The sequence below is a fragment of the Lycorma delicatula genome, chromosome 3, assembly GCF_047948215.1.
Source record: "Lycorma delicatula isolate Av1 chromosome 3, ASM4794821v1, whole genome shotgun sequence".
Taxonomy (NCBI): Eukaryota; Metazoa; Arthropoda; class Insecta; order Hemiptera; family Fulgoridae; genus Lycorma; species Lycorma delicatula.
Genome location: NC_134457.1, coordinates 199,817,721 through 199,841,743, shown reverse-complemented (window position 1 = coordinate 199,841,743; position 24,023 = coordinate 199,817,721). Strand labels below are relative to the sequence as shown.

At 28.9% G+C, this 24,023-nt stretch overlaps 1 protein-coding gene across 6 annotated transcripts in view; it reads right to left on the bottom strand.

Moving 5' to 3' along the window:
- Ars2 (arsenic resistance protein 2) overlaps window positions 1–16,775 on the bottom strand; it is a 92,963-nt gene extending 76,188 nt beyond the window's left edge. For 5 of the 6 annotated variants that reach the window (XR_012755822.1, XM_075361362.1, XM_075361363.1 and 2 more), the window contains exons 1-4: window positions 16,676–16,775; window positions 12,550–12,706; window positions 9,567–9,632; window positions 6,702–6,821 (exon numbers count right to left, since the gene is read on the bottom strand). Coding sequence is in view for 5 of the 6 variants with exons in the window: in XM_075361362.1 (XP_075217477.1) it covers window positions 6,702–6,821; window positions 9,567–9,632; window positions 12,550–12,680 (317 nt within the window). In the remaining variant the exon portion in view is untranslated. The remainder of the gene's footprint in view (window positions 1–6,701; window positions 6,822–9,566; window positions 9,633–12,549; window positions 12,707–16,675) is intronic. The other variant, XM_075361364.1, reaches the window with a different exon arrangement.
- Between the last annotated feature and the right edge of the window lie 7,248 nt (window positions 16,776–24,023).

The following is a 24,023-nucleotide window of genomic DNA, read 5'->3' as shown; positions in this document are numbered from 1 at the left end:
GTGTGTACATCTTGAAGAATGCGATTACAATCAGAAAATAATTTCTGCCATTGGTTACTACATAACAATGTATTAGAAATCCAAATTTTTTTGTGATAAAGCAATATTTACACATAATGGTATAGTCAATTAAATAAACAATCATATTTGGAATGACACCAATCCACACACCACCTCAGAATCAAACTACCAATGTCGGTTTTCAATAAATGTCTGGTGCGGTGTAGTAGGAAATATTCTGATCAGATCTTAAGTCCTTAATCGTCGACTGTAAGGGGAAAGAAGGCCTATCTAAATTTTCTTCAAAATGAACTTCCTCTACTTTTAGAGGATGTTCCACTGGTAATGCATACAGTTATGTATTTCCAACATGCATATTTTGATCGCTGTTTAACTCAGCATCTTAATGAAACATTCTTAAATAGGTGAATTGACTGAGGAGGACCAATAGCATGGCCAGCCAGATCCCCTGATTTGAACACATTAGATTTCTTTGTATGGAGACACATGAACTTACTAGTATATGCTCAAAAATCCAACAACGAACATGAACTTTTACAAAAAAATCACAATTGCCGCCCAAAAAGTAAAAAAACAGCCCACGAATGTTGGAGGAGGCAGCAGCATCCTTAAATCGTCACGCTGAAATGTGTATTGCCAATGGAGGTGGACAATTTGTGCAGCTAATTTAGTACTGTAAGTTTATCAAATTAAATAATTTAAATAAAAAATACTGTGGATTATTTAAATGAATGTTTGGTTAAAATTATTTTGAGAGAAACAGAGCTACAATTTAAATTTTCACTTGTAGTGTTTAGTTTTCATAACTGTTTAAGTTATGTATTGGTTTTCAATAAAAACGAATTTGGAAACACTGTGTTTAAATTCTCTAAAAGTTTTATAGAAAATATTTACTTGTTTAAGAAAGTTATTTTAAGCTAACATTAAAGAGTGATTTTTTGGACCTGTAATTTTGGGTTTTAAGTCAGACATCTTAAAAGCTAAAGGAGATACAGTTGTGGGACCTACTTTATTGAATTTTTCAGGTCAAAAACTATAGAAAACCATTAATTTCACTTCTAGATAACCATTTCACTGGGAGAGCTGAGATCTAGGTGAAATCTTTCGCTAGCTGAAACTAGCTAATGAAGCATTTCCAGACCTATATGAACTTTTATTGCTTTGATAAGCAGAATACTTTGCTAAGCAGTACTGCAGATTTCTCATGAAACAATCCACGTTTGCGTATATATATATATATATTGTAATATAATCCAACTTGATCCACCTAAATACAGAAATTAAGAAGTAAATAAGATATGACACAGCTTATTTTTCATAACTTTTTAATATCCACTTTCATGGCAACCCACATCTTCAGTTGTAATTTTAGTTTTTTTAATTTTTATATCAAACTATATATTAAACACGAAGATATTTAAAACATATACAACAATTTTTTGATAATATATGTAATTTCATTTTTTTATCAAATTAAAATTGAAAATTAAGAATTAAAATATAAAAATGTTTAAAAATTGTTTTTAAAAATCATAATTTAAAACTTTTTTTTGAACATATAAAAAATTGAATTATGGAAATTAAAAACTACATATATATAATATAAGACATCAGAATTAATAAAATTAAAATTAAAATAAATAAATAGGATAAAATATACTGTCTGTGTCTTGGCTAGCCAATGTTACAGTATTCCTAATAAACTAAAATGACCTTAGGTGGATCAAATTAGATTATATTACAATGTATATTAGTACAGAGATATGGGTCTTGAAAAGATTAACTTTAGAAATACATAATTTTTTTCACTATGTATTGGTGCCTACATACTATAATTGTCTGGTGCCATCAAAATTCACCTTCGTTTTTCCAAACTAAATGAAAAATTTAACAATATGAATAACTAAAGAACAATAAAATAAATCATAAATTAAAAGATAAATGAAAAATAAATTGCTTCACATTTTTTTTAAAAATAATTTCTAACAATCTATATTTTTTAATTTGATGGATTATAAAAATATTACGTTTTGTGTTTTCTTTAAAAGACCATTATAAAAAAATACTTCACAATCACGCGACGAAACTAACTTCCTTGTCTTTAAGCCAAGCAACTTAAATAACTGTAGTTGAAATTGATTACAAAATTTATAGTGCACCCAGGACTTAAAATTACAGTCAATATAGCAAATTATAATTAGTCTGTTTAACTCTTAACAGATAAACCTTTTTACAACAAGAAATAGAGATTTTAAATCCTCTTTCTTAGATATTATTGATCAGTTATCAATAAGCTACAGCTGATTTGGGCAGAAAACTAAATTACGTAAGATTTCAAAAGACAATTGCTATGATTATAACTTTGAAAACTAAGCAGATTTCCTCCAGGGTACAAAGATAAATTTATATAATTAATCAAAACCAGCATTTCTCAGCTTCAAGTTTGCAGTGATATGAAAGAAGGTTTGCGAAATTAGCCTACAACTTCACACATACAGAATAATGAAATCATTTTTATAAACATTTTACTTAATAAGTACACATGTAAATAAACAAATTAATGAGATTAATTGTTTTTCATTTAAAGTTTCTCTATACACGGATCTATGTTAGAAACACACAAAAGCAAATTGTTTTCAAGTGTTAAAAGATGATTCCTATATTTAGTTTTTAGTGCGCAGCCATAGACCAAAAAACCCTTTTCACAGAGTTAAGACTTGGCAAAAGGGATTAGCATTTTCAATGCTTTGTGACTAAATTTCATAATATAAATTGTAATTGTAACATTTTATCAGCAGACATTTCGATGAGCTTGTCATGAATCTCAACTGATAACTTAGTAGGAAGCAACACTTTCACTATGGATTCAGTACCCATCTCTTTAAGAAATCATTTTTATCTTCTGAGAAATACTCTGCCAACTGAATTTTTAGCTCATGTAAATGCATCTTCATGCTATCTAAACTATGGTGAATAATAGTGTTTTCATCCAAATTTTTCTCAACATAATTGGAAGTGAGTGGAAACAAATCAAAATTTTGGCTTTGAAAGCAAATAATCCAAATATCAAGTTTCTTAATGAAAGCATGAACTTTGTCTGTCATTACAAATGTATGAATGTATTTTACATTCATCATTTAAATGCAAATATGCACGAACTAAGTAAGCCAACAGCAACATTTATTCATTCTGTAAAAACATTGAGAATGGCATTTGTTTATCCTAGAAGAATATTAATTCATCCACAATTCCATCACTATGACTTTCCATCCAATAAGGTGAAACCTTAATTTAAATAACTGTCATTGTACAATCTTGTCTTTTTACCAATCGATTCACTGGATGTAGATGGATCACTTTGTTTTTTCACAAATTTATCCAATTTGCATAAGAATCTAATTTTTAAAAAAACACAGTTACAAAAAACCAAAACATCAATTATTCTATTAAAAACTTAAATAAAGGCACCAAACACGCGCTTCACATTCAAAACTAAACCGACATTCTGAAATCCCTTACACCTCTTTTATACTGCTGAGAACACGAAAAGTTCAAACATACCATATGCATTTTCAAACATGACACTCTCACAGAGAAATTATGCAAGCAGACCAAATTACAAGGAGCACTTATACATAAAGTTGGAACCTGTAAATTGCACATGTTTGCACACTGCATACATGTGTGTTCATACCCGCCGCTATCAACGTAGCTAATTAGTTTTAACTAGATTTCATTGGGTTGGGATTGTGGGGTGGTGAAATATTATATTTTTTTACTTTTTGGGGGTGTGGAGCTAAAATGGTTGTTAGCAACAAAGTTGAGAATCACTGGTCTAAGTTAGTAAATAATACATAAAAATTGCTGTTATGTAATAAATGTTTTACAGTTACATTATTACAATAATTTTTTAAGAAAAATCTTTATTTTTTATCATCCTGTTAGCAACTTGCTACATTGATTTCTGAAAATGCAATTTAGAAATGAGTATTTTGCATCTACTGTATTACTATCATGTAACAAATATTATACCAAAATCATCTATACCAACTGAATTGCACTGATAAGACTGTTTTAACTGACACACATACTGCAGATACTATTATACCTCAACTGCACAAACTGTACTTTATCTGAAAGTATTTGTCAAGGCCATGAAAAAACACAGTTTAGTGAAATATGTGCTCAGCACTATGCAATTTAAATGAGTCTACACAAATTTTCATGTTCTGGAATGGTCTCAGAATTAGCTAAGAAGTTGGAGAAAGTTATATGCGCTGATGGTACCATATCAAGAGTCTTTATTACAGAATTAAAAATTTTCTTAATGAAGGAAATTATGAAGAATACAAGCAGAGAGAATAATTTTCTCAAAATATTCAGCCTTCATTTGAAGGCATCTATGGGAGTACTAGAGTACTCGAAACTTTATAAACTTGACCAAACTTTTTCTGATGTATAATAAGCTTTTAATAATAGATTGTTGAATATTTTATGATTTTTAATATGAAGAAGTTTTCTGATGTGGTCACAATTAATACTGCTTAGGCGTGAAAATTTCCACTTCCCACATTGTTGTTACTTCCCACAAAAAAAAGGCAATGGAACCAAAGTATTAGATAGTGGTTGTGGTATATACAGCATCCCTCTCCAATTGCTGAAGTTAATGGAAGTATCTTGCCAAAAGATACCTCCATTTAACTTAGCTCAAATATTATTATATTATCTCAATTTACACAATTAAATTATAAATTTGCTTTTAATTAGGCTAAACGTACAACTGAAAGTTCTGTAACTAGTAAAAAACAGAATTTTCCTTATTCTTCCCTAGTTTCTTTTTCTGTTTGGCCTCTAGAACCACATTAAGGTATTACTTCAGAGGATGAATGAGGATGATATGTATGAGTATAGTCTTGTTCAGTCTCAGGTTAATAACATTCCTAAGATGTGTGGCTAATTGCAACCCAACTAACAAAGAACACCGGCATCCAGAATACCTTTTTTAACTGCCTTTACTAGGATTTGAACCTTAGAAAACACTCAACTTCCAAATCAGCTGATTTGCAAAGACGCATTCACCATTATTAGTCCAACCCGGTAAATATTCTTCCCTAATCTGGAAATTGTAAATCCAACAACTTTCTGTTTCTTTCTCTTTTATAAATATACATAAGCTGTAAGCAATCATCATATTTCCTCTGCTTGTACCAACACAATCACAAATTAAAACTATTAAAAAGTTACAGTATGGTAAGATCATAGTACCCTACGTATAAATTGAAATGGTTAACGGTAGTACAGGTAAAAGCAAGTACAGAAATACGGTAGTACAGAAATACAGCAAGCACAGTATTAATTCGCCTTAATCATATATTAATTAACAATAATTTGTGTTTGTGTACGTGCGCCCGTGCGTGTGTAAATGAATTTATTACTATTACTACTTATTATAGATCAAATACATTGACAAGCATTTTTCAAAGTTAAATAAGATAAAGATATATATAAGACAAAAAAAAATGATGACAGATGAACATCAAAATCACCCATTATGGAAGAATTTTATTTAATAAAGTGAATGACAGTCTTGTCTTGTCAAAAAAAATAAAGCACTCTGGTAATCTTATTAAATTCAATACTTTATTTACCCTATAAAGAAAAACTGTATCCTATTGTTATAGGTATTTCTACCATATTAATCAAAATGAATTACAATACATAACAAAAACACAGATAGTCCACAGTGAAACTTATTATAGTTTAAAGATAAAATTGTCATAAAAAGCTGTCATACTCATTATTCTGACTGCAATAGATCTTAATAAAAGATTAAATAAGATAAAAAAATGTAAGCGCAATCATTATTATTTCATAATTCAATTTTCAGCAGGCATCAAACAGATAAAATTGCAAATTACACTGAAATTTACTACAAAAGAAGGATATAGAAAAACATAAGTTTTTTCTAATAAAACTGGAAATGAACACCTTTTTGACACCAAAACATTTGAAATTGACACAAGAAGGTATTTTGTAGTTCATGATATAAAAAATTTACAAATGAGATAAACATTACCAAATTTAATAATAAAAAAATCTCAAATAAACTAATTTCATGAACTGGTTGTAAAGATTCACTACTTTTGATTGAGGAATAGTTTTCATTATATTATAAACAAAAATGGTATATTTATGATCAACAGTCAAAGAAGTTATCCTTATATAGGTAATAACATTTTTTTTTTTTTTTACTATAATATTCAAACAATGAATCCACCTTAGAAGTAAATTACAAAGAAAGAAGATATTTTTATGTTATTGATTAATTCTATGGTATTTATAATGCATATTCAGATACCTCCATTGTCAGTTTTTTTTTTTTTAAATAATAAATGTTAAAAATCACACCTTTGTCATGAATGTTAAAAATAAAACGTCACGTATAAAAAAGTCATATGATTTTGTAAACTATTTCAGTTATAAGTCTTTGTATGACATATAACAAAAATCTATATATATTAAATAGTTGGAGATTAACAACAGCAACAAACAATATTTAAACTGTCAGTACAAAATAGAAATTTTTAGACAAAAGTCTGCTAAACATTAAATAAAAATAACATACATACATTACTTGAAAAAAGCATCTAATACATAATAAACTATAATAAAATTAATACCAATCAGTCCTCATTCTTTTAAGGGGTGGTGACATATCATGTTGGCGTGCAGGACTGTAACGTTCCCTCATCGCTCCTCTATAATCACCTCTCGCACGACTGCGTCCAGTCCATGCCTCCCTGCAATGTAAAATTGTAAAAATCCTAAATAAGTCATTGTTACCTATTGAGGAATAGGTATAAATATCATAATTAATATTAATTATGCCAATAAATTATGCTATCTTTATTCCACAGAAACAAATTTCAACACTGAAAGATTTTATTAAATATCTGCACTCAAATAGAAGCAACATGTTGTAAATGAACAACATTTATGAATGTTAAATGTCATTTAATTATTTAAACCTCACATCTCCTTAAGGCATGGTAGTGTCTATGATCTTCATCCAGAGGTTCCAGCTTTGCATCACAATTGGGCTTGACATACACTACCAAAAATTCTATATCATAATTCTACACTCGAGAATTAAAACTTTTATACGATGAAAACTGTTGTTTAGAGCCACAAATAAAAATTGATTTGTTAACATTTCAATAGACATTAAATTCAGAGTCTTCCAATTAAACACTGCAAGAGCAATGAGCTCTTGCAATGGGCTTCTGTTATGCAAAGTACTGACCAAAAACATATTTAATCTAGAAACAATATCCATTTATGTCACATAACACAGTGTTTAAAGAAAACTAACTGTTCTAAATATTTATATTAAACTCTTTACTAACATCCAAGCATTCTGTTTAAGTACATTCAGTAAATTCAAATTTGTTTTAATAAATTTTCATTTTATTCACAAATAATCAGTACTACAAAAAAAATGATTAAAAATTACACAGATTTGGAATGAACAAAAATAAAATCAGTTTTTATATTAAACAAAATGTTCACCATAAATATATTGGTAAAGTACCTTCCAGTAAGACTGCTTACCAATAATTAAGCTTTTCTTTAAAGTAATAAAGTACTTTAAAAGGATAATTTGCTAGGGAGTTTAGATTGACTCCACATTTTCTGATATGAATAAATTAGCATCAGAACCATACCACAGAATGAATTTAAGCTTTCTAGATTTATACTCTTTGTCCTTATACATCTTAATCTTTCCACAAATGAATGACGAGACAGAAAATAAATTTTCTTTCAATAAAATTTTGCACCTGCCTGTTGTAATAACAAAGACCATGTTGCATTACATACTCAATTTCCAAACAAAAGAACCAAAAGAGACTGACGGCACTGCCACTATGAAGCCCAAAATTACATCCCTTAATTATTTTTATGGTGAGCATATAATAAACAAAATATATTCAAAGAATTTAGTGGACTTATCCACCAGCAGAACAAGATAATCTCAACCACAGCAACTAGTGTATAATTGATAGGATGGTGAAGATATAAGAAAAAATTGTTTACATATCAACATGAACAAGGGCATAAATAAGAGCACAAAAACAACAAAATTTCTCTCCCAAAAAAAAACTGAGGTGTCTTCTTTCATTGGTATTAATTCTTTCAAGTGATATTATAAATGTTATTTTGTGAAGCTGCATTTGATGTCCACAAATCCTTTTACAAATACCTGTATTTTACTCAAAAATTCTTACTTTTTAATTTTGTCATTTCTTAGTCACATAAATCAATTTAAGTGATAAAGTGATATGCAAATAACAATAAACATTTATTTATCCTTTCTCTGGTAATTACAAATGCTTATTTATAGCTGACGTTATACACTAGAATGCAAAGACTGATTTTACTATTTGAAAGAATGTATAGGATAATAAGAGTGATGATAAAAGATAATTAAAAAATACATAAAAATTATGAATTTTTACTTCATGAAGGAAGATTTTATAACAGTGATCTTAACATTATTAAGCGCATATAATAGTGGCAAATGTCAGGCAGCTATAAGATAACTGTGATAATCTGTTTTATTACTGCTGCAATATTAGTTACAAGACTTAACTCAGTAACTTATTTTATTCTTAATATCTAGTTACCACATATATTTTTCTGTATGATATTAAATGCCCTAATTTCCCTTTCAAACACTAATTGCTTACAATAGTCTTAATAAAAAAAAATCCCTTCAAATGTTTTTGGAAATGACAACTGAATTGGCATTTGCAATCGTGTTTAATTCTATGGTGCTTTAGTTGTTTATTTACATTCTTTCAGAGTTCATTTTATGTGTTTTGAGATTATTTTTTGTATGTTTTTTCTAGGTAATTTAATTACTTTTTTTTAATGATGTACAATATTGTGAATGAAAATGAGTACAAAATAATTAGTTTATCTACTAAAAAAATCAAATAAATGTTATTCACTATACCACAATATGGACCACCATACCACATAAAAATACCACCTCCTTTCTTGTGATAGATAATTAACTAATTTTTATTTTTTGTTTTGAGGAAATATTAAGAAAGAAACAAAAAAATTAAGAATTTTATTAAATAAAATGAGTTAAAACAGAATTCTATCTTTAATCTGATGTGTTACATGTAATATGTAAAATGAAAATGAGTTCTCCATGAATTAAAAAAAAAAAACTGCATGGCCATAAAAAAAAATACTTGACAATTCAAGATGATACCATTATCACTAATACATTTACCATACAATCATCAACTCAAGAAATTAACTTAATACTGGCAACTATTATTATATACACTGTACAAATAGTTAATTATAACATAATTCACACACTGCAAGGCAATAAACATTAACGTTTAATGTAAATTTGAAAAATTTAACATTAACAAAATTAGATATATACAGTTTCATCTAGGATAATAGAAATTCCTAGAAATGAGTCTACTATACCTTAATAATATGATACATGTTGTTTACATTACCTGTTGTTTGTTGATCCTTGGGAATACGGTCGCTTGCGTGCACGTATAATGGTGTCAATGTCGTTTCTTTATAAAGTTTATGGATAGGACATTGATCATTCAGGAGAAGGAAGCAGGTATGTAAATAAACAAGAGCATGCATTTATTACAATATAAAACAAAAAAGATACCCAAAATACAAAACAATATATAAGTGTAAAATTAACAAACAGGTAATAAATAGGCTTCCAGTTAACTAACACTAAAGAAAAAGTAACACCAAGAATCTAAACATATATCTACATATTCACTAAGAATAAACTTAAAAACATCATAATAATTCATAAACAGTTTTATTGAAGAGCTATAACATGGTAAATTTAACATATAGAACTAATCAGTTTTAATTTTATGAAATCTACACTTCTAATCAGATTCAGCATTATTTTAACAAATCTGCAGGTAAAGAAGATTTTATACCTTTTAATTGAATACACAAACTGAAATTTTACTTTTAAAAGATTACTATTACCACTGTAATTTAACTTTACTCAGTAAAATATATTTGGAAAATCATTTCATGGCCTTTTTAGTTTTTACAGTATAATCTTTTGTTAGTATAAACTACGATTTTGTTTTTACTTACCTAGTTCAATGCATAAGTTTCTAATTTTTTATATTTTTAATTTACTGAACTACCTTGTTTTATATGGAACTGCCTTGTTTTTCTTTCCACAATCATCCATACTTTTTCCTTTTTTTAATTTAAAATTATTTTATTATACAGGTTATTCTAAAGTTTATTTCCTTTCTTATATATTTTCAAGAAATACTTTTTTATGTTATGAAGATACTTTTATCAATAAGAAATGGTTTGTGTATACACATAAGTGAAAAGTGTTCACATGTGTGGAGAAAGGAGAACTGCAACTGCACGGGGTTGGCTGTAGTAAGTAAATTTCTTGTTAAGAAAACATTAATAAAATTAAAATGAAGAGTGATACTAGGTTGAAAAAAGAATAAAAATGGGCAAAAATAAAAATTTGTCACACTAAATTTTTATGGTATACAAGAAGTCAGCATGTCAAAGTAAAGCTCTAATTTTAAGTACTATTTAAGCACCAATAATATTAAATTATTTATCTAATCCCAATTATAATAGATACATTTAAATATAAATGTATCTTACAATCTTGCAGATAAAATTAAATTATGATCTTACAATCTTGCAGAATTTTTACAATGATCTTACAATCTGGTTTTTTTTATGAAATCAATTAAGAATTATTATCTCCATAATAAAGTGGGTTTTCATGATTAATGAAGATGGTGTAAATTAAAAAAATAACCTCACGTGAAAGTAGTGTGACTGCATAAAAATGTATTTAGTTCACAGATACATTTCAATCAGTTACAAACACATGATTTAAACACAACACTGCTAACAGGATACTGATTATATTATACAAGCAATCTTCAGTGAGCTAATAAGTAATGTTAACAAACTTACTTTTTTATTAACTTTAAGGTGCACATTCCTCCCAACTTGTTACTAGTAAGCACAATTAATACCTAATGCCTACTGTTGCAAAACCAAAACCAAAGATTATTTCCCTCAAAGTAACAGCCAACAGAATAAATTGTTACCATGCCAGGTAATATGTTTGGCTGTGAGAGCAGTATTATCTCTGAAATGTAATCAACATACCTGCGGCAAGTGGTTGGTATACTTTTCAACAGTTTATTCGTATCTATTGTTAGTAGATTTATGAATATGGTTGTATTTTGAATTGATAATGCTCAGGATGGAGTTGCACAACAAAAGATTAATAATAAAAACTACCTGAATTTCTCAACTTTCTATACAATTGTTAAGACTAGACTACAAAAATATTTTTAAAATATAAATTAAAATCACACTTAAGCAACAAACATTAATTTAAAAAAATATATATTGATTTTAAATAAATTTAAATTTAATCAAAGCATCTAAATTATCTAATCTTATTCTCAATACATTAAAATAATAGAATATTTATTAAACCCTTTTAATAATTCAGATAGGCTTGTGACCCATTAAGTTTTATAAATTAATTACAAATTTACCATATAATGCATTCACTGACTTTTTTCTGACACCTAGAACAGAATCTTCAGAAAGATGGAAGTTATAATTTTACTAGTCTCCCATTTTGTTTTAAAAAATTCAGCACTAAAATTAAAACATAAAAAAGAAAACAAAATCATTAATAAATTTTTTATTAGCTGTTCACCATTATGATGCAGTAGTCTAACCTCAGATTTATAAGTGTAATTTTCAAACATTCAATTCAAATAATTTTGATCATAATAAATACAATAGTTTACAGAAGATTTTCAACACTTAGAATTGAGAATTCAATTAAGATAAAAAGAATAGATACAAACATTTATATAAACACCAGCAAATGAAACAACAAAAACATAAAAACGTAACCTGGGGAGTCTGCACAATACTTTTTGGTCTTTTTAAAAGCAAATACAACTGAAAATATAACAAAAGTAACTATCAACACATTCCATATTTTACTCATTACGCAGCTGCATAATGGATAGTTAATAAAATTCTAAGAACTGCCATGGTGATACAGTTACACAATGAGAAAGGTTTTCTATGTCTATGTGCAGGTAATCATTAGAAATAAAACACTGTAGTTAATTCAGAAGAAGTGATTGAATCTAGCTGTTATCAAATCAGAAAACATCATTTAATATCATTAAAAGTTTAGCTCATAGGAAAGAAATCATTACATTTAAAGGGATTTTGAAAATCTCATTTCTCAATCCTCAAAAACTATGAACTGCAAACAAATAGTTCAATAAGACAGAAGATAGTAGCAATTCATGATAAAAATTATGTCATAGTTAAAGATATATGGAAGGCACTTAAGTTGTTATAAGTAACAAATATACACAGAAAAGCATCCGTTAAAAAATATAAATAAATACATAAAAAAATATTTACCGCTCCATCCAGTCATCCCTTCGTCGATCCTCACGTCTGCCTTCACCACCTCTGTAAGATTCTGTCCTCTCACCTCTAAACTTATCTCTACGATCATGTTTCCTATCATATTCATCATCGCTGTCACCCATATTGTTATTTAGAAACAAATTTAATTCTAAAATTAAAAAAAGAAAATATAAATTATTAATAAACACATTTTCAAATGTTTTAATCATATGATAAAATAAAAATTCTTGATAAACATTGATAACATACTACACCACAAAAATATACACAATACAACAGTACAAATAATAAAAAACTTGTTGGAAAACAATTCATTAGATGTCTTACCATAGACTAAAAATGAACTTACTACTACGTTATGTTGTAAATGATTAAAATTACAATTTTGCCTATCATGGTAAAGTGGTAGCATCTCCACCTTACATCCGGACGTCCTGGATTCAAATCCCAAGTAAGGTATGGCATTTTTCATTTGCTACAAAATTCCATTTCCACCTTTCATGCACACACAAGCTTCAAACTTATGTAGCCAGATCAAGTAAAGAAGCAATATGATAAAAAGAGCAATAGCAGGAATTAAAAGCACATATAAATTAAAAAGAAATTTTAATTCAAGAAAACTAAATAGTAAATTTTACTAGATGGCAGTATCATTCTCTCGCATAATTAATCATCTTATGGGCCCCGAATTAAATAATTATTTATTAAATTGAAAAATGGAAGTTCTATGACAAAAAATAATACAATACCATCTGATAAACAATAATTAGCAGCAAAAAAAAAAGCTGCTGAAAATAATAAATCAACTGTTTACTATTTCATTTGGGAATTTGTTTTTTTAATTCAGTTTTTTATGTAGTACACAATTTATTATTGTAATTAAATAAGAGGTACGAATCAGAAGTACAGCTGATAGGCAACAAAATGAGAACAGTTGAAAAAATGGAAAATTTAATAATGGTTTCAAATACTTGCCTATTACTTATTTTTCTATACAATCATCATTTCATTCCAAACACTTTTGATATCATGAAGCAATGCTTCTTCAGACCCAGTACATAAAATTCCACCACCTGTGATTAAAGCCACTTTTGCACTGAGATTTTGAACTCTTCACTTTCCTTGAATCATTGACACGTAAGCCAGTTTTTGAGATATAGAAAGAGATGGTAGTCAATCTACGTAAGATTAGGACTGTAAGGGGAATGATAAAAAATCCCCATTAAATCTTTGAACAATTTTTGTTGTGCATGCAGCCATATATGGACATGAATTGTCCATATGACCATAAAGAACAATTCTTGATCTAGCATTCCCCGCTGTCGGTTTTGAGAGGAACGACACAGTTTAGAAAGTGTTTAACAGTAGACTTCTGTTTCGATGGATGTTCCAGGTTCTATGAAATCAAAAGCACATCCTTTTGGTCCCAGAATAGTTACTATGATTTTCCTTCAAGACTGAGCTTGTTTAACGTTTTTCAGTTAAGTGAACTGGAATGATGTCACTGCATGGATTGTTGTTTCATTTCAGCATTGATGTACTAAATCCATGTTTTGCCACCAAAGATGAAATGGGAAAAGATTCATCCCCCTTGTGGCTAAAGCAGTGTAAAAAAAATGCAGATGTCATAATGTGATCTGTGAGCACTTTTCAACATTTTCCAGCACCCATCGTGCACAGTTTATGAAAGCCTAGAGTGTCACAATTCTTGACAATGTTGTCTTTGAAACTTCTGGAAATTCAACAGAAAAGATTGCTGCTAATCAGAGCGATTTTTCTCTCATTTTGCATTCAGACGTTCGAGACTGTGAGTCTAGACACTAAGCCTGCCCCATCTCTCTTCATCATGAACATTTCAACGGCTTTCCTTAAACTCATGACACCATTGCCTCTCTTTTCCTTCACTCACTGTGGTAGGCCCATATGTTTCACACAATTGATAGTGAATTTCAGCAACAATATGTTCTCTTGCATTTAGAAATCTAATCACTAACCAAACTTCACAACTGATAGGATTTGTTATACATTTTAACAGACTGTCTTGCAAAGGCAAACAATGAACTGCCAACAATGTAGTGTTAATTGCCCAACAGACCACTTAAAGCTACAGCATAAGCATGAAAAAAATCAGTGCTGTCAATTTCTATTTATAACTCATTGGCGATTACTTTTGAACCGTACCCTGTACATGCTTCATAATAAATCTATAATCAACAAATGATGTTTATAAATTATCATTTCACAAAATTAAGTATCGGTTAGCCATCAGGTAATGAAACTCTCTTATCTAGCCTTTTTTTTTTATTACTTTATAAATACTTAACTTATCTTTTATTTTCCTTATCAATTTCACAAAGAAATAGAAAAAAAATTAAATTTAATGTTTTAATTATGCTTTGCCTATCCTATACAACATGATTCAGTGTGTTAGAATTAATACATATTAACTTTCAGGGCAATACTGTAAACAATAACGTTTGTTTTCTTAATTTATAATAATTTCTGCTTTTCTAATAGTGTTTTGTATAATTTTTTCTTTATGTTTTACTTTTAGCTTTTACAAATATACTTAAACCAAGAAATTTATCTCTTACGTAAGTTAACTCTTGAGGTAGTAATATATTTCTTACCAATAAGTGAATAAAAATTTATATATATATATATATATATAAAACAAAGTACTAAAGAAAAAGACAATGTTTTCTAAAGTATGTTTTTTTTAAATTAATTTATAACTAAAAAATAGAAAAAAAATCAGTTACAAAAAAAAGAACCTCAAATCTGAAACCAATATACAAAGAAGTATTATCAAATAGTACAGCCTTTTTATATAAAATCTTAAATGAAAAGAACAGAAATATGAAAAATTAACTGATAAAAGACATGACACTTTTACAAGTTTTTTTTTTTTAATAGATTTAGCAATTTTAGGAATCTAGAATACTTAAAAAATTACCCACATATATATATTTTTTTTTTTTGACACAATTTATAAACAAAACTGGGTATGTTTCAAAACAAAAAAAAGTCAGTCCTTATTGTTTAAATGCATATGTACAGCTAAACTTCAATTTAACATCATAAAGACATCCATGGAAATGACTGTGAAAAAAATGTTAAAGATATTTACATTTAAGAATGGAAATTATTAGAATTAAATATAAAACAATACAATCAAAATTTCAAGTAAGTTCAACAACAAAATTTATCTTTAAATGTTTAGCTTTCGATAATTCACTACACTAAAGGTGAATAGAATATACTAAAAGTCCCACACCCTGGAATTTTATTTATTTTTTTTATACAGCAACAAGCTGATTCCCAATGGTTGCTAATAATTAATTTTAACATGTGAAAAATAACATGCCTAATCAGGACTCGAACCGTTATCACTGAAGCACTCATTATGAGCATATATATGGGCACCAGTTTTCTATAGATAACATCACAAAATTTTGACTGATCTTCTGATCATACAGACAACTACTACTGTTTGTATACATTCAAAGCATTCACAACTTACAGACAAGTGGGTAAAATAGACAAGAGAATTTCCAGAAAGGGGGAAAATAATTTTCCCGCAATCAAAGAAATAAATTTCTCCTTACACAAAGACAACTAGTATTTAAAATAACTTAATTGTAAAAGCAATAAAATTCAACTGGGCAATAGGAATGATAAAATAGCTTATTTTAAGTTCAAAATTAGTACAGTAGTTTGGCAACATAGACAAAATATTATATTACTCATAAATTATTACTCCATTGATAAAAATCAAAATAACACAAAAAAACAAATACAACAGTTGTCTATTGTTGATTTTCAACTTTTACTGTTCACCTAAATTATTACATTTACTGAAAAACCGGATGATAATGTAATTCAAGTCGGTTATTTGTTCATAACCCAAAAATTTTTAAATAAAAATTACTGTTAATAATAGTGTGAAATTGAGTACGACAGAGACCGCTAAAAAAATTAACCATGTATCAGGTCAATGATACACGGTTAAAAGTTATTCGTTCGGCAGACATTTTTTAAATAAAACTGTAACTTCAATTAAGGAAAAAGAAACATTTCTCTATCCGGTAACTCTATAATACATAAAACTACTTACAATTAATAAACAACAAGACCGAACTGCTGTTAAACACAGACTTCCATAAGATGTAACATGGCGTCAATCCATTCAGCAGATGCCTCACCCTAGAGCACAATGATCACAATGTCAAATAAAAATTTTATGAACATTAACCAAATTTACTTTAAGTTATTTTTGAATACTTATTTTTCAGAATAATTACTAATTAATAGTTTATATATAATTAATAAAATTTATAGTTTGTCGTATTTGCATATTTCAAACAGTACTTTATACAATAGATATTCGACTTGATAAACCAACTTATTGGAATAGTTAATTAATTCTGGTTTAAAAATTAAGGTCAATTATCACCATTAAAATTAACAGTAAACCAATCCATTAGTTATTAAGAGTTGAAAACATCGTCTCTTCTGGTAGAAGCAACGCTCTAGTTTGCTACTTTCCCCGATAGATGTCGACACAATATTAAGGCGGTAGATTGAACACGTTAATTATACATTCGCTTTCATTAGTAAATATACTGTGAGGTTCCTAACGCTGATTTTTGTTTACTAGTTGTATAACTTCAACTAAATACAGCCACAAACCAAATTGAAGAAAAATACTGCTTAAAAGTTAAAAAAATAAATTGTACCTTAATGATGATCAGGGCACTCTTTATACATAGTTTCTAACAAACGATGTTGGCATGTTGTTGAGTCTTTTTATCCTATAATGTATTCACTCTTCAAAAATTTAATTCAGTATCTTCAGACCGCTATTTCCTTGGGTCCTGTAATAATCAAGTACTCTTCTCAAAGAATAACTTAGTTCAAACAACAAATTCGTGACCATTTTTATTAAAACATACTAGAAAAACATCTAAATCAGTCTCTTCATCAAACCCTTGCTAAATAACCAATAGTAAACAATTCATAAAATATCATTTTAATTATTCTGATAGATTTTCCCAATCTCACAAGAAGTAAGATTTTGATGCTGAAACATCCTATTGTCATAAGTTTATTTGCTATTGACTGCACATTAATTCTATAAATTCATATATGTTTATCCCTCATTCTTGTTTTCGTTTTAACTTATGAATAAAAGATTCTAATGTCTGTAAAAAAAAAAAAAGTTTTTTAAATGCGTGAGCTGCAGAAATAATTTTCTTTATGAATAATGTTTTCTTTATGTTATATCATCTAAAAGTTACGTATTTTTTTAAATATGTAAGAAGCACAAACAAAAACAACACTTTTTAAGGTAAACACCACTCTAAAAAAAATGATAAATCATTGTTTTAGTTAATTCAAGAGAGGAAAAACTGGGTTGATTACACTAAATAAAATAAAATAGAAATTTTATTTTATTATAAAATTAAAATAAAATAAAATAGATATTTTATTTTATTCTTTTATAGAAAAGATGTATCAACTATATATCAGTTTAAAACAAAACCTATGTTTTGTTTTAACCGTAATTATTTTTAACCGTAATTTGAGTGTGACTCTGAAGGGTAGTAATGAATAAAAAATAATTATAATAAATAAATGAAGTAGATTAAACATTTTATGGTAAATGAATTGATAATTTTTCCAATAAAATCATTGAGTTCAAATAAAATTTTAATTTGTATAAATTTATACCAACAAAAGTGCTGTGTCTTATTTAACACATGTGCTACGTCCTAATATTTTATTTTACTTATTTATAATTGATTTTCTTTTTTTTTATTTCTTCATTTTTATTATATTCTTTTTAATATTATAACAGGTGAATATAAACAAAGAACTCAAATATAATCCTAAACATTTTTAATTATACTGAAAATAAACAGCAATTGAAAGAATTGAAAGAAATCATTTTTTAAAAATAAAATTTTCAGATATCCTTTTATAGTAAGTATCCTTTCAGTTTAAAATTACTAACAGGTAACAACATATCTAATATAAAATAATCATTTTATCTAAATTAAGATAGAAATATGAATTTTGGAACATTTTTCAAACATAAATCTTCAAACAGCATTGAAAGCTTCAAAAATTAAACAAAGTATTGAAATTATGCAGACACGTTTCAAAGAGATTTATAGGCATGTGATGATATTTTGACCATTTTGTGAGTTTATAATACATTTGTGGGACCAAAACAATGTTGAAACAGGACACCAGGTCACAGAAAAAGTACCACGAAATGGTTTAAACTGTTTACATTGTCACATTAATAGGGTTAAAGATCTTTAAGTCAAATTTTCATTTTTACATTCTTTTGTATTATATAAAAGATTTTACATTAATTATGTCACTAATATAATAAAGTATTTCAAACTAACTTCAAAATTAAAGTGAGTAACTGACTGAGTAGTTCATAATTCAATTGGAATCTTTCACAAGCCAATCGGTAAATTGGTTAAGAAATCAGTACTCTGTCTTCTACATTTGGTGATCTCAGGTTTAATCCAAAGAAGGTTTTACATTTTTTCACCACCATTTTATCTATATCAGCTTTATTATTAAAATATATAAGTAAGATCCCCAAGGTTAATTATTAAAATAAAATAAAAATTTGTGGGAATTGTTGAGGTTTTTCTTTAGAAACACTATTTCTATTCTTGAATGGCTCTTTAATGATAAGGCAAATCCAATTTTTGGAATATGTATTTAAGTTGGTCAACAATCATTAATCAGTAAGGATGTTCCCCCCATCTGAGTAAGGATGTTTTGATCTCCTAAAGGGTCGCAGTAAGAGAAACACTTATAGAATGGCCTAACTCTTTCTGAAGTAAAAATAAGATGCAAGTGTTATCGAGAGTCGAAATGTCATCACTCTTTCCTTTGTACAGCTATGGAGACTTAATATATATGGTTTGGTATTGGATATAAATCATCTGGTCTCCCTACTCCTGATGGTAGCATAATTCCTATAGCTTACTACATCGAATAAATTTAAAAAAATATTCTTCACATAACCACATTTTATTTGATGTGATAGTTTAGCAAGAAATAAACTCCATAGATTTCTATTGCACACAAACAAATATAACCCGTATAAATATACTGCTCTTTTTTAGTAAATAAAATAAAAACAAAGAAAAGGCAAAACACTAAGAAATTAGCTCATAAATGAAAAAAAGGTCTGAATTAAGTCACTGTAACAGCAAATAAATCATTATACACAGAATAAAATCACAAAATAACCACAATTCTCCAGGAATATAATAACTGGACAATTCTGACTGCACATTCTACAATGGTTTAAAGGGGCAAATCTTCAAACAAAAAAGTAGTGAACACTTAAAACCTTTTACTATACAGAATCAACATTTACAAACTGTCTTGAAGAAACTGTCTTCTGAATAATCATTGATTGTCATGGACATAAACAGCAAATTAAACAAAAGGATTATTTTACTAAAATAAAAAAAATTAGTTTTTGGAAAATAAAAAAAATCATACTGCTTCAGTTTGTTTTATTCTTACTAATAAAAGTTATACTGATTTAATCTTTAGTTCAGTGCAAATCAATATGTAATATTAATATAGCAAATTAAATATAAATTTCTTTACTCACTTGTCATACAGTTGATATACTGCTGATTGACTGAAATTATTAGGCCAATCTGGATAGTTTTAGGTATAAATGTATCCATATACCTCCATTACTTAGCAGTAATGGTTTAAAAGAGAGCATGGTGTTCTTAACAGATACACATTTTTATGTAGTTGTTATAGTATTATACATTTTTATACAATAATATTTTGAATCGCTGATTAAATCATGTTCTGTATGACATTGGTATATGGATTCTGTGAATGGAATTTATAAAAAGAATAAAATTTACATTGGTACCTCAATTATTGAAATCAAATATTCTCTTCTTGAGAAATGATCAATTTAGAAAATATGAAAATGATCATAGAAAATTTTAGTTTTCTATGATCACCTATGTAGATGATTTGGTTTGGTTTGATTTTGGACTTTGTATTTTTTTTGTTCGTGTGTGTGTGTGTGTGTGTGTATGTGTATGTAGTGTTGGAGCATTCCAATGCTTCCGATCATGGCTCATGCCTGAGGATAACATCCCCTATATCCTCCATGGATAGTGAAAGTGGGAATTGGTGGGTAGGATGGTTGCCAGTATATTAAAGACAAAAGAAGAAGCTAGCAGAGAGTGGGGTGAAGACCGCTAGACAGCAGTATTCACAGCGGACATCTCAGGGATAAAAGAAGCAGACGTAGTGTATAGTGTAAAATCATAGTCATTGTTAGCCTTGAGATTTATTCATGTAGTTTGTATATATTGTAATGTTAATTTGCCAGAGGGCTTCGACACCATCTTGTAGATGCTGGGAGCTAGTCCCATAACAGGGTTAGAGTTAGTTAATGGGAAACTAGTCATGGGAAACTAGTTAGTAATGGAAAATTGTCATTGTTAGATTTAAGTATTAATTGAATTTTGTTGTAAAAGTAGAATATAATTGTGGATTCTGTATGAATGTGTGATGTTAAATTGTCAGAGAGCTTGGTTGTCTCTTGTGGCATTGGGTGTTGCCCCCAAAATAGGGGGTAAGGTTAGTTAATAAACTCATGTTGAACTGTCATTGTTAGTCTTAAGAATATAATTGAATTCTGCAGTAAGAGTATAATATAATTAATAAATTTTGTAAAACAAGTAATATTCAAATACTAAAGGCTTGAATGGCTTTGTGAGTGCAGACCACAGCCCCTATAACAGGGATAAAATTGTTAATAGCTCACAGAGTACAGATGTTTAACCTGGGGTGCTTGCTCATCTCAACAGAAAGGACAAGGAACAATACTGAGACAAGGATGTAAAATAAAAATTGTCATTGTTAGCCTTAAGGTTTCAACCAAATAAGAATATATGTGGATCTTGTGTATATAATGGAAAATTAAATAGTATTGTAATCTTAAGAGTTCAATTGTATTCTGTTATAATGTATAATATTCTGTATTTTTGTGTATATTGTGTGTTGTAGATTCACCTGTGGAATGGATGCCTTCCAGCAGCTGCTGGGTACAACCCCCTGCAACAGGGGGAAGGAGGTTGACTTCCCCCTATTATGAACAGGAGAACATGTGTTGAACGGCTTGAAGCACTAGCTTGCTTTGTCAGCATGGGCAAGGAGCAATAAATAAGGAGGAGAGTGTTCATGTAAATAAAAAAATGTATATATATATATATATATATACAAGGCATAAAAAATACTGATGCCTGACTTTGTGTAGGGCTAGGGAGGTAGCCTTTCTGCTGAGGATGTCTTGGCTCAACCTCACGCAAGAATGACTGGTTGGGGCACTTCCGATGACGCACTAAGGACTCTCATCGTATGAGGGGAAGGCATGCGCGATGGGGGTCGGGTATGTGCAATGCATGCTCAAATCCTGGTTAGATTAAGGCTGGGAAGGGTAGCTCTCCTGGGGAGGAGCATCTTGGCCATCCAGAAGAGGAGGTCAGGATGCTCTTACGATCCAGGAGAGATCCAGAAGGGTGGTTCCCATGCAGAACTTAGAAAGGGAATGGGCAGTCTACTGCCACAACATTTGGGAGCAACTGATGGAATGCCTTATGGCACAAGCCTGTTGCTCCTGAAGTGTTTAATTATAAAAAAAATAAATGCTTCTGATCACATGTTATCTTTTAAGTGACAGCCCACTTAGAAGGGCCCAATTATCCAAACACTGCCTTCCCTGAACTCTGGTGTTGCTTGGTTCAGCGGTGGAGAATTCCTTAAAAGACCTTTCATGGTTGATTGTCAAAGGGTCACCTATGGTGGAACTAGGTCCCGAGTTACAACTCAGGATGTGGTCTTTTTGAGGTGTGATAAATGAAGCTGTGAAGTTTGTTTAGATTCAGTACACCAGACAAATTTCTCTTATTTTTTCCGGATATATCCAGGTGCACCTCATGGGGGCTCAATCTGACTTTTGTTAAAGTTAGAAAAGTTAGAAAGTTTGATTCTAAACATTAATTCCATATAGCATATATATGTATATAGTGTATATACATAGCATATAAATTTTAACACATATAATTTTTGCACTGATTTTAAATCTGTATACAAAACTGAATGTAGACCAAGTTTTTTTTAGTAACATGGAATTAAAGAAAGCCTGATTTTTTAAGGATTATGTTGTAACCTACAGTATGATATTACCTTAACTAATATCTGGTTTTCTTTTCTTTAGTTTTCTCCTGTATTCAGCACGGCATGCCTTTTTTCAGTTTCCTGCAATAATCAGCAAATATATTTGGGTTCTATTTTCCCTGCTAGCATCATTGATATAATCAGGTGAAAGCGTTAACCATGTTCATTATTTACATCATCCAGGTTTGGTAGAGAAAACTCCAAATGTGAATGAAACATTTGTGTATTTTTAGAGAGATATTGCATCCCAGTTTTTCATAATTTTCAAAAAGTTCACTTACTACTTCTATGTAGGTCTTCTTTTTGTCCAGAATGTTTAACAGTATTTTGAAATGGTATCTTACTACTATCTCAGATTCACTTAAACTTGTCTCAAACTTAACAAAAAAATTTAAAATTAACAAGTTCTTCATTAGTTTACATATTTGTAGTCTAATAAATATTACTTCTTTGATTTTTATCTCACTAATGTTAGGAAATTTACTCTTAAGGTATGAGAACTTTGGTCATTATGATCCATTGCTTTGACGATATTTTCATCAAATCAATTTTTAAGTGTAACATGGAAGATACACATTATTTGGATTCACAAGAATCTGACAAATAACATTTTCCTTCCCCATTATGAGCTTCACTCTTCAGCCATTTTTTTTTTTTTTTAATGTATTGCCTATCTCTACTGTTACACTTGCATAAGAAACAACAGTATTTAGTATAATCAAACTGCAGTCCTAATAAAAATGGTTATCATGTTAAGTTATTCACATATGTGCAAAGAATACTTTTTACACTGCATCATTGTCAATAAAAATTTCATTTTGTCATATGTCTCCTTCATTTGTGCCATGTACACAAGAGGAATTGATGCTAGTTTCTCATTTCCATTGTGAAGGAGGACAGCTTTTAAAATTGTTTTAATGGAATCTATAAACAATCTCCATTCTGTAGGATGTTTGCTATCCTAGTAAATATGATATAAAATTTACATCACTGAAGAACATGACATATGATGGGAGGTCGCTATGAAAACCAAAACTGATGTGTTTATAATAGTAGAACCGAACATAGCGGTCATCAGCAATCCTGGATGGTTAACAAATGTGACTGGGGTGGTGGTGACAGGTTTTCCTGCAATGGGAACCCTAGTCGGGAAATATAGAACTGGTCACAGATTTTTGTGGACGGACCTGGGAAATGTAGTGATCTTT